At 35.4% G+C, this 12720-nt stretch overlaps 1 protein-coding gene across 1 annotated transcript in view; it reads right to left on the bottom strand.

The window, feature by feature from the left end:
- The window catches only part of GMCL1 (germ cell-less 1, spermatogenesis associated), a 38448-nt gene that overhangs the window by 20669 nt on the left and 5059 nt on the right, over positions 1 to 12720 (bottom strand). The window contains exons 2-7 of the mRNA XM_040458638.1: positions 10783 to 10906; positions 8895 to 8991; positions 7454 to 7551; positions 4507 to 4619; positions 3793 to 3858; positions 1877 to 1961 (exon numbers count right to left, since the gene is read on the bottom strand). Coding sequence (XP_040314572.1) covers positions 1877 to 1961; positions 3793 to 3858; positions 4507 to 4619; positions 7454 to 7551; positions 8895 to 8991; positions 10783 to 10906 — 583 coding nt within the window. The remainder of the gene's footprint in view (positions 1 to 1876; positions 1962 to 3792; positions 3859 to 4506; positions 4620 to 7453; positions 7552 to 8894; positions 8992 to 10782; positions 10907 to 12720) is intronic.

Genomic DNA, 12720 nt, shown 5'->3' on the forward strand with positions numbered 1-12720 from the left:
TACACTCACACAATCAAAAGGTTTAATGTACATATTACATTAGTAATTTTACACTAATTTATTCTACTAATTAACTAAATTTTGCTAAATATTGTATAAGATTATAAAAATAAATTAAACAAGGGAAAAAAGTTTCTTATTGTCTCATTATTGTCTTCTCACTCTTGAGACAGTATGCAGAGTAGTTAGGAGCATGGACTTTTAAATCCTGGACCTGCCAATCAACAGCTGGGCCAATTACCCAATTTCTCTGGGTCTTAATTTCTTCATTTGTAAAATGAGCATGAAACTTCATAGGGCACTGAAAGAATTTGTTACACAAAACAAGTGTAACATGTTTTGAATAATGCCTGGCACATAGTAAGCACTTATCATTACTGGCATAAAAGCAATTACAACAGGAAACAATGAATCCTACCAGTGGCTCAGAGATAGATATGGGCTGTCTACTCTTTCTTTAATGATTGCATAACTTAGTTACTACACTTCCTTGAAAAAACAAAACAAAACAAAACAGTAACAGAATCTTATTCCTACTGCAAAACCAAACAATTGCCATGATACAACTTAGTGTCTCATTCCCAGATTTCAAAGCTGTGTTAAATGCAGACTTTGCTGCTGGGGACAAAGGGTTAAAGGCAAAATTATTAAGTGGGAAAAGCAGTAAGAGTAGGACTCACAAGACTTGGGTTCTGCCTCAAGTCTGTCACTTAAAAGCTATAAGAATTCTAAGTCTTATCATCTATAGAACAAGAATGATAGCCAATTTGTCTCTTTAGAGTTGTGAAAATAAAACTACATTAAAAATGTTAAAACTTTTCAAAAGTATGAAGTGAAACATATACCTGAAGTGCAAATAAGGTCTTCAAGGAATGTCGACATTTTTTTACTTTAAGTTTATTTATTTATTTTGAGAGAGAGAGAGACAGCGTGAAGCAGGAGAGGGGCAGGGAGCGAGGGTGAGAGAGGATTCCAAGCAGGCCCCGCACTGTCCGCACAGAGCCTGATGCAGGGCTGGAACCCATGAACCATGAGATCATGACCTGAGCAGAAATCAAGAGTCGGATGGTTAACCGACTGAGCTACCCAGGTGTCCTAGAATGTTAACATTTTCTAGAAAAAGTGTGAAAATTTCCTCATAAAGTCATTAATTCAACTAAAGCTCAACTTTGAAAACATTTCTGAAAACCACATAAAATATTTAACATTTGTATGTAAATAATAATAACATGTTTGTTGTTGAAAAGAATCTGGGGAAAAAAAACAACCACATTCCTAGGATAGAAAAGTATGTGAAACCAAATAAAGGAACAGGATGGGAGCTCTCATGGCCCACCACTTGTTCTCAAGTGCAGACAGACCCCAACAGGAAGAGAGGTATCTTGCATTCCCAACCGGAAGAGGCCTACTTTACTAGTCTAGCAAGAGAAAGAATTTTTCCCAGTTTAGCTATAAGATCAGCCAACAAGAAAATACCACAACTCAGACAACAAGGAACTCACTTTCCTCCAACCAACTTTCATTCAAAGCAGCCCCTCCCGACTTCCTCCTTTTCTCTACAAAGTAATGTTCCTCTCCTTTGAGATCTGGACTTGCTTATGGTTTGCCATAGCTTACATGTCCCAAATTGCAATTCCTCTGCTATTCACAAATAAATCCATTTTGTTGGTAAAATAACTGGCTCTACTTTTAGAGTTGACAAGTATAAAGAATGCAATTAAAATCACTCAGGATAGCAAATCTCTAAACAAAGACTTTTTAATATTTTGGCATATTTCCTTTTACTTTTCTTACTTTTACACTATTCCTTTATCAATGGACACTAGCTGCTTCCAGCTTTTCACTATTATAAGTAATGCTGAGGTGATACCAATACCTTTTTAAGAGCTGTGTAAACATCCATCTCCACTTGCATCACAAATAAGTTAGATGAACCAATGAGCTGTTTCATGACATTTATACTAGAAAAGATAAAATAGAAGTAGTGAGTTTTCCTCATGCACAGGCTAAAACACCCTGGTAGAATTAAAAAGTTTAAGTCTTTCTTATGAAAAACAAATGTGGAATTTAAAATTACCTCAGTCTTTTTGCTCAAGACAAAGAATCTTAGAAATAACCTATCTGAACACTTTTAATTCAGATAGTATACTATGAAAGGTCTTTCTTTGAATTCATAGGAAAACAAAGAGCACTGATCTGCTAGTAATCAAAGTTAAAACAAGGACTCAATAAGATAACTTTTATCTATTTATAAATATTTATTTATTTTGATAAAGAGTGAGCATGAGTGGGGGAGGGGCAAGAGAGAGAGAGGGAGAGAGAATTCCAAACAGGTTCCACTGTCAGCGCAGAGCCCACACAGGGCTCGATCTTACAAACTGTGAGATAATGGTCTGAACTGAAATCAAGAGTCAGATGCTTAACCGACTGAGCCACCCAGGTGGCCCTCAAGAAGGTAACTTTTAGTATGCTCTGATAAAGTGGCAGTGTTCCTCTTTTGCCTTTCCTACTCATTCATTGGTTAAAAAAAAAAAATGTCAAATTTCAGTGAATCATCTATATCTTCAAAATAACGTTTAACATTGAGGCTTAAGAGAACTGCTTAATCATAAATTATGTTTTTATTACTATTAAAGACAGTAAGATCAAGAAGTATATATTAGTTTAAACTTAGATTGAGTGGAAATGATATCACCAGTAGCTTTTTCCCCCTTCCTTTAAGCCATAAAAAGCCAGAAGAACATCTAGGATTTTAGGAAGACCACTATAATTTATCTTCTTTTTGAAAAAGCTCAATGAGAAATTATAAAAGAGAAAAATGATTTCTAATGATTTCCAAACCAAATATAATGTAGAACTTCATTTATACCTTGATAGCACTAGGAAATGATTTTTTTTTTTTCTGTGTAGAATAATGCTTCTCAAACTTTTCTGCCAAAGGACCTCTTAAAGGCAGAGGAAAGGAATGGATCCAAAAATCCAGGAGATGGTCTAGCCATAAAAATAACATTTCTACTACTTCTTGTATTTCATCTTTAAGGTTCAAAGAAACTTGAATTCTCTATATTCCAGAATTCTCTATATTCCATACTGTATTTAAACATAAAAATGTTTATCTTTTTCCCCACCCATGCCTGACAAAAAATAAATAAATAAATAATTAGTAAAATTGACATCACAGGAATGATCCCTTTAAGGGCAGAGACCATGACATAATCACCTCTGCATCCTTCACAGCCCCTGACAGAGTACTGTTATATACAGTGGACATTCAGGAAGTGTTTATGGAAGGAAGGAAGGAAGGAAGGAAGGAACGAAGGAAGGAAGGAAGGAACGAAGGAAGGAAGGAAGGAAGGAAGGAAAGACAAGCAAAGGTAATTCAAAAGGCCAACCTGATTATGAATTTAATTTCATTAGGCTTGCTAAAAGTTTAAAACAACTTCCTCAAACTTACTTTTACAATGAATGGTAAAGATAATTTTTAAAATAAAACTTGTACATTCTCTAAGAGCCCAGCAAAAATGAAGTTAACACTTGAGATTTCTTCTATGGTTTTATAGTAGCAGTGAATTTTTCTATAGAAATTAGCTCAAATACTAGACATAATATACGTTAGTTATGACAAAGAAATTTTGAAGCATTTCTTTAGTTCATAGATACAGTCAAGATACCTTTCATTAAATTGTTGACTTTTTCATAAGGAATATGTTTTTGTATGAAACAAATAAACACTTTAACAAATAAATATTACTTTAGGATAATTAATTGCAAAGTTATTTAAAATTAAAATACCTGAGTTCCTTAAAAAGTTCAACATTCTGGTGAGTCATCAAATTGTTCAGGAGCCATTCAAGGCACCTGAAATTAAAAACATGGAATTATTTATCACATGATACATAAATATGCATTTATGACTTACTTAGTAGGACTTACAGTTAAAATAAAAACAGAATATTAGTCTTGCTAGAACATGCTCAAAGTTTTAAATTTAACAACTGAAAATTTAGTATTATTTTTGTCAGCAGTTATTAAGGAAATATTTCTTTTATATTAATAAGAGCATTTCTAATTAAGAAAACCTCATTTCAAGTTCGTGTTAAATCATTTAGGAAGGGGCTTACAAACTTCTATTACCTTCTTTATAATTTGAAAACAGGTCCTGCAATTCTCAAGAGTTAAAAACATTGCCAGTAACTGTACTGATACAATGTCTATGATGCCTACTACTTAAAAAAAATTAATAGAAAATTCCCTGTAAAGAATGGCCATAGTTTTTATAAGCCACATATAAACATGGATAACCCACTCATGGTCACTTACAAAGACAACACTTTCAAGGAATTTACTAATTCATCCAAATGTAAAAAGGGACTTTTTAGAACAAAATTCTAGTCCCCTATCTTTTTATCCCCCCTTTCTTTCTTATAGCTATACATTCTCTTAACAAACCAAAGCAGCCAAATTCCAAAAAGTGGGATGGGAGGAAAAATAAAAAAGGTAACTCACTTTTTCTTTACAGAATCTAATCCATAGGTCCCTGCTGATGTGTAATAGCCACATACAGTTTTCACATTAATTGTTTCCTTCATTGTCTCACCACACTGCTGTATTAAACCATCCTGTAAATATAAATAAGCACTGGAAAGGCCCATCTCACATGGGAAAAATTAATTCTGAATATGTGCTTTTACATATTAAAAAGAAAAAAAAAAGGAAGAAAGAAGGAAAGAAAGAAAACTCATTAAGTTCAGCAAGCCTAAATTTTTAAGTCCAGTAAAAATACTGAAAAAAAAAAAAATCCAGCAAGTATTCAACTGAATACTTGGAATTAAAAATGGAAGGGGGCGAGGGGTAAAAGCAGTAAGGTAGTAATGTAGAGATGATATTGCTTTTCTCTTTCTTTTCTATTCTTCCACACTCTGGGACCTTTGCAAATTTAAGCGGCATTCTGTCCGTTTTGCCTGTTCTTTTTATTTTATTTTTATTTTTATTTTTTTTCAACGTTTATTTATTTATTTTTGGGACAGAGAGAGACAGAGCATGAACGGGTGAGGGGCAGAGAGAGGCAGAGAGAGAGGGAGACACAGAATCGGAAACAGGCTCCAGGCTCTGAGCCATCAGCCCAGAGCCCGAGGCGGGGCTCGAACTCACGGACCGCGAGATCGTGACCTGGCTGAAGTCGGACGCTTAACCGACTGCGCCACCCAGGCGCCCCTTGCCTGTTCTTTTTAAATTAAGATCTCTTAACATACTCAGGGGACTATGTGATGGAGCTAGGCAAGTAAACAGTATGAATCATCATAAAGTGTTTATTAAAGTATAAAACACTCATCAATTTTTAAGAGATGCACCTAAAACACATTATTTTAAACTTACACTGCAACATTAATCTAAAATGTTTATATGTAAGATTTCAAATGAACTTTATTCAATATATGGGAAGAATGTCACTTTTTACTTAAATTTCTGAAATATATTCATCATGCAAGTATATTATTAAATTAGTTAGTTAAGTCATAAAGGTAATGCAGAAAATGGGATTTAGGACAAAACCAAAAGGACTAAAGTTAGAAAACAAAGTGTACTTGTTGGAAGTAAGTATTGAAAGGATCACAACATTTAAAAAAACCAAATGATCTCAGCCAAGTATACTGAGCAAGCTATTAACTAATACTTCAAATAAATCAGTATACAAATGTCACATAAAAAGAAACTTTATTAACATTTTTTAAAGATCAAAATAAAACACTGACTCCATTAGGATTTTAAACTTACCTGGAAGTCACTGGAGACTACCCATCTCCTGCCCCCTCTACCTTCCTCTTAACATCTTATCTGTCCAGTGGATTATCCCTGCTTAATCTTTCTGTGATCCAGTTTCTCCTCTCCATTCTTACTGCTACTGCCCTACTTCAGACTCTGATTTGGGACTACTGCAGTAAGCTTTTGTCTCTAATGTACTCCTCTTTCCTTCAATACATCCTTTACATTATTTTCAAAGTATTCTTTCTAAAACATAACTGTCTTTCTTCTGATTAAAATCTTTCAAAAGTACCTACATTTGAATCTAAACTTCTTAAAAGGTACAGAGGGATTTTCACGATCTGGACTCTGCCTCCTTCTCTCCAACCCTTTTTCTTTTCTGTGCTAGCATCATGTTCCACTCAGATTCTCTAGGCCTCCATGTCACACATCTCCAGGTCTTAATTTGCTCTGTATAAAAAGCTTCCTTCCTTCTTCTTTCTTTGTAACATAAATACATTTCCAGTTTTCAAGACTCAACTTCCTTCTTTGCACCACCAGGTTGAACTGACCACTCCCTCCTTTGTTCATCTGCTAAATCCTACGGGATGTTTATTATCATACTCATGATACACTGGACAGTTCTTACTTTATCTCTGGGTCTGTGTATCAACACTCCCCTCCCCCATTCCACACACACATTATATTATGAGTTCCTTGAAGCAGACTATATCTTCGTTTACCTTTGGATCTCTATTGCAAGTTTAACATGTTGCTCAATATACTTCTGTTGAATGAACAAATCTGTCAATCTACCAACAGATTATATATATTCATGTGGTTTACCACAACTATTTCATAATTAAGAAAAAGTTGACAAAGTAAGCACTCAATGTTTTTCAAACCCATGAACTAAATGAATTAGTAATCAAAGCAATCTGCTTATGAACAGTCAAGATAAACCATTAATGAACTGAAATCTGTAAATGGACCTAGACAAATAAATTCTTACCACACTATAGTAATTCTACAGTATCTACATCCAAATACCTTGCATTCATGCTACACAGACATGATGATCCCCTCAGCTATAATAAATTGCTTTTAAATTTTATTTTACTGAGGGCTGATGGGGGGTGGGAGAGAGGGGAGGATGGGTAATGGGTATTGAAGAGGGCATCTTTTGGGATGAGCACTGGGTGTTGTATGGAAACCAATTTGACAATAAATTTCATATATTTAAAAAAATAAAAAATGATGGGGCACCTGGGTGGCGCAGTCGGTTAAGCGTCCGACTTCAGCCAGGTCACGATCTCGCGGTCCGTGAGTTCGAGCCCCGCGTCAGGCTCTGGGCTGATGGCTCGGAGCCTGGAGCCTGTTTCCGATTCTGTGTCTCCCTCTCTCTCTGCCCCTCCCCCGTTCATGCTCTGTCTCTCTCTGTCCCCAAAATAAATATAAACGTTGAAAAAAAATTAAAAAAAAATAAATAAATAAAAATAAAAAATGAAAAAAAAATGAAAAAAAATAAATTTTATTTTATTAGTATTTTTTTGGTTAAGCTTTTTAAATGACTTATCACAAGTGACATGTTTATATATTTCATTTTTATTTTAAAAGCTGTAAAGACCTAAGCTTTTTCTTGTTTTTGCAATAGATACTTTGAACCAAAGGTCCAACTGTGATCCTTTCTTTGAATAAGGTACATACTCACCAACTGCAACATACAAGCTGCTGCTAAAATGGCAATAACTCGACTGGGCTTAATTAAGACATCATCTCGATACAGTGACCCAAATGCAACCTGCAGTGCTGAAAGCAAAAGTACAGGCATGGAATGAAATACAATGTTATCTATAAATTATTACAAAAATAACAATGACCATCTTCCCACTCTTCAGATGTATGCCTAAATTCAGGCATGCATCTGAATTTAGGATGTACATAACAGGAGAAGGGAAGTACACTAATTAAAATGTTAGTAATGGTTACTGATTAATGGAGCTAGTTTAATAACAATGTTATAAATTTCCATTTATTCTAGCTAAATAAAAGAGCTGGATTCTTCTACATCTAATCTTGACATTAGTTGGTGGTCAGAGTTAAGACACTCTTGGAAAAAGTTTTATAAAGATACCTCTGAGTAGACTAATCAGTAAGTACACAGACCCCATGATATCTTAACCCTGGTGCTTCCAGTGCTTCACTGCTGGGGAGTGGGGAATAGCTCTTGGCTCCTATCCACGCCACATGCTCCCCCAGTCACCCCAGCTATCTAGGCCTGCCCTTCCTTCTCTCCACTGCCACTTGTGTTTTTAAATATTCTTAACTTTTCTCTTTGCCTATGTGGTGAGTACTGGTTATTTCCACTTGGGTTATCAAAGAGGGAAACAGAAAATGAGCACTGGAACAGAAATTAGGAGTACAGGCTGACTGATGAATGTAAGCCCCTTAAATCCTCTGGGCCTCAGCTTCCTCATCTAAGAACTCATAGCTCTAAAACAACATTGATTACGTGATTCATACCCTATTGTTCCCAGAGAAAGTCTTCATACATGGGGAATAATCAATAAACACTATTTACCCGCTTTTCTTTTTCTTTTTTTAAACCATTACATTTAACTATGTAATTTTAAAAACAGTCACACTCTTCCTTCCTTCACCCTACATCCTCAATACCCCAGGCGGATATATTTACAACAATAAATAAACAGACCAATAAGGCCCACATGACTAAGTAGATTAAGGATAGGTAGAGCAAAATTGATAAGGGGCGCCTGGGTGGCTCAGTCAGTTAAACGTCCAACTGCAGCTCAGGTCATGATCTCATGGGTCGTGGGTTCAAGCCCCGCATTGAGCTCTGTGCTGACAGCTCAGAGCCTGGAGCCTGCTTCAGATTCTGTGTCTCCCTGTCTCTCTGCCCCTCCCCTGCCTGTGCTCTCTCTCTCAAAAATAAATAAACGTTAAGAAAAAAAAAAAAAAAAGAACAGAATTGATAGAACTATGGAGCAAATCAGTACAAAGCTGTCACGCTGGGGTGTTAAATGGAGCTTTTATCTAGCCTGCAAAGTTAGAAGAAAATATTTATTTTCTACCAAAAGAATAAAAAGGATATGTTATAATTTTTGCATAGTAGTAATTATAGTGGTGGTTACCTTCTATATCAATATTCTGGTCAGGAATCTCCAGTTCAATTATGTTCATGCTGGATTCTTTCCAAGAACCACTGAACATACTAGAAAAGTAGCCAGACTTAAAAAAACAAAACAAAACAAAATGATTATCCAGTACTTTCTGGGTCTTCTGAATTATTTTCCCATTTCTAATTCCAAACAACTGTTCTATCAAAATGAACCCATATTATTTTGGGAGAAAAAGAATTGCTAAATATGTCTACAGGAAAAATGAAATTATGATAAGGACACTTTTAAGTATGTCAAAATACTTTCAGTTTAGTATTAGTTTAATGAAAACAAAACCAAATTCTCATATTACTATGTGAATTCCTATATTACTATTTGAGCCTCCCATTAGCTTTTTAGTTAGTTAAAACAATTTCTGAGTCTATCACAGGTATGTTTTCCTTCTCAATGGCATTCTAAATTCAAGCTTAGAAAATATATATTTAAGTCTCTCATGAACATATGACAACACACAAGGTGAATACACAATCATGTACTGGGGAAGACAGAAGGCTAAGAACCTTCATACTGTTGAATCCTTACTGTATTACGGGCTGTAAAGGGTCCAAGCCAGTCCGAAGTCAGCATTAATGGGATGACCCCCAGATATCAGGATAAATCTAAAGTCTAGTTTTATCTAATCAGAAAATTCCAGAATGAACCTGATTCTTGGAAAGGTACCAGAATGGATGAAGTCTTTAGTTACCTTCTAGATAGCACCTCTCATAACTAGAATTACTTTGGAATAGATCAAATATTAACAATTTTACTGAATACTTCGTATGTATAAGGCACTGTGAATATAGCAGTTAACAAAACAGACACTGTTTCTGTCCTCAGGGGGCTTATTAGACTGTAGCATGTAGTTTGCCCTATAATCGGTACAGTTTCTCTTGAGAGTGAAAGCCTACACAGAGGCATTCTCATCCTTAAATTCACAAAAGTGCTCTCTGAGATTAAAAACAGATAGGACCCTATTCTCAAGTTGAGAGCAATATTCTGATATATTCCCTGGGCTATATACCTCTGGCCAAATTAAACTTGACTATTATGATAATGATTGTGATTAAAATGTTATAGAAAAAGTTCCCTTAAAATACTTCTACTGGAAAATCTTATACTATACTGTCTTACCAGTAATTATTGTCAAATAGTGAAGAAGACAGAAAATATAAACTCCATAGGATAAAAACTGAATTGTTCCCTGTTCTATTCCCAATGCCTAGAACAATGATTTGAAGAAAGAATAGATAGATTTGATGAAAGAATGAGTAAAATATTTGAGCCATTAGAGCAACATTTTTTTTTCCTTTTGAGAGTTTTGAATCTTTAAAATAGGATGGCAGATAGTAATATTTTCAGCACACAAACCAAATAGGTATATCAGCTAAATAAGTTGGTCTATATTTGTTGGGTCTTGTCTTTAAGTTAACTGCATTTTCCATTCAACCATAACTACAAAGGAACATTTCAGCTAAATTTATTCAATTTAAATAACTACATACAAAATAAACAAATTCAACAATCTTAATTTTAGGCATTCCCCCCCCCCCCTTCCCTCTTGTCAGCAGAGGGCACTAAAATAAGAACCTTATTGAAGTAATGACAAAAAGGTATTTGCTAGGCTGGTATGACAATGAAAATGCAAAATCTGTTTTCTAGACTAAACTAAGTTTTCACTAACAGAGTGTGCCATATTTTGATAAAACAAGACTCTGTGTGAGATGATAGGATTTAGACAACCACTATCCATGCAAAACAATTACTGTGAAATGCAATAAGAAAGAACAGGACTTGAAAGAGTTTGAACTATTTTTAAGTGACTACCTTGCTTACTCAAATAGAAAAATAAAATACTTACTTGACATAAATATATTTTGTGTAAGTTCCACTCTTCTCCTAGAGCACATATCTTAATGTCACTATTTTCTCCATTCAAAAATAAGGTTTGATAAATATATTTGGATGTACTCTTTAATTTTTTCCTGTTAAAAGAAATGCAAATGTTACATATGTGTAAAACTGAGTGTTTTACTGATTTTGCATAAAACTCAAAATATTCCTTTTGTTCAATTTCTATTAAATAGAGCCAAGTTATTCATTGTGTAAAAGGAAAGAGGGATATTATATATTCAAATTTGCATTAGTACATAAGAAACTAATGATAGTAGTAATCTCTAGGGTACTCTATTGCCAAGAGGGTTAATAGTGGCCAGCTAGATGGGATAGCATGTACGGGTGACCTTTCACTGTACACTCTTACAATATGTGTTTGTTGAACTAAGTGAATTACCTGTAGGTCAGCACGTGATTTTTGCTTATTTCCTCATTTAGAAAAGAGTACTATGGAGGATCTCAGTACAACTTCAATGCTACTGCTATGCAACTACAAAGTGCAGAACAAGAATAAAAATTTTACCTATCCAAGTAATTTTGAGAATAATTTATATCTAATCTTATTTTGGTATCAAACTATTCCTAAACTCGTTAAAAGCATTTTCACCCTCATTGGTCAAATGGTTTGCAGCCTTAGATCAAAGGTTTTCAAAACTTTGCTCAATGGAGAAACGTCTTAGGAGCCACCAGGGATAGCTGAGGAGTGAACTCTGAACATCCTCACTAACTTCAACTAGGGCAGCATCACATTTTGAGGATTTCTGCATAAAATTTCATTTAAAAGATAACTATATATATATATGTGTGTATATATATATGTGTATATACACACAACATACACATACACACACACACACATATATATATACATATATATAATTTTAATTTGATAATCATTGCTCAAGATGGTCCAATGAATAAGAAAAGCCCTAGGCAGAGGCCGATAAATACCTTTTTGTGTTCCTGGCCAATCCTGACAAGCTTTCTTAGTAGTTAAAAATTCTTAGTCTTTTTTTTTAAATTAAAAATATTTTTAATGTTTATTTTTGAGAGAAAGAGAGAGAGAGAGAGAGAGAGAGACAGAGCATGAGCAGGGAAGGGGCACAGAGAGAGGGAGACACAGAATCCAAAGCAGGTTCCAGGCTCTGAGCTGTCAGCACAGAGGCCGATGGGGGCTTGAACTGCGAGACCATGACCTGAGCGGAAGTGGGACACTTAACCAGCTGAGCCACCCAGGCACCCCAAAATTTTTAGTCTTTTTAAAAATGAAGTAACTGTTTCAGATGATGTCTTGAACCAATGTGTTTGACATGTCTTCCCAACAGACAGTAAAAACAGCACATGCTCTGATAGTAGAGGCTTGGGTTTGAGTCCCAGCTCCACCACAGCTCAGTTACTCCAGATGCAAAGAGAATATTAATAGTAAGCACTTTATTGGGTTACTATGAGAAACAAATGAGACAATATAGTTTCTAGTTCCTGATAGCACCATCCCCAGATTGCATTAAAAGTACAGAAAGGGGGGGCGCCTGGGTGGCGCAGTCGGTTAAGCGTCCGACTTCAGCTCAGGTCACGATCTCGCGGTCGGTGAGTTCGAGCCCCGCGTCAGGCTCTGGGCTGATGGCTCAGAGCCTGGAGCCTGTTTCCGATTCTGTGTCTCCCTCTCTCTCTGCCCCTCCCCCGTTCATGCTCTGTCTCTCTCTGTCCCAAAAACAAATAAACGTTGAAAAAAAAAAAAGTACAGAAAGGAATAAGCCCACAGTAGCAAAAAGGAAGGGTGGGTTTATCATCTGATAAGAGACCAGAATATATTCTGAAGGTCTAGGATGAAGGCTGAAGGCCATCTGCCCTTCAGAAGTGTGTGTGGGTTAGGAGAGATCTCAGGGGTAATAAAAGGCAGAAG

The sequence above is a fragment of the Herpailurus yagouaroundi genome, unplaced genomic scaffold (assembly GCF_014898765.1).
Source record: "Herpailurus yagouaroundi ecotype Mexico unplaced genomic scaffold, PumYag 221, whole genome shotgun sequence".
NCBI classification, from domain to species: Eukaryota; Metazoa; Chordata; class Mammalia; order Carnivora; family Felidae; genus Herpailurus; species Herpailurus yagouaroundi.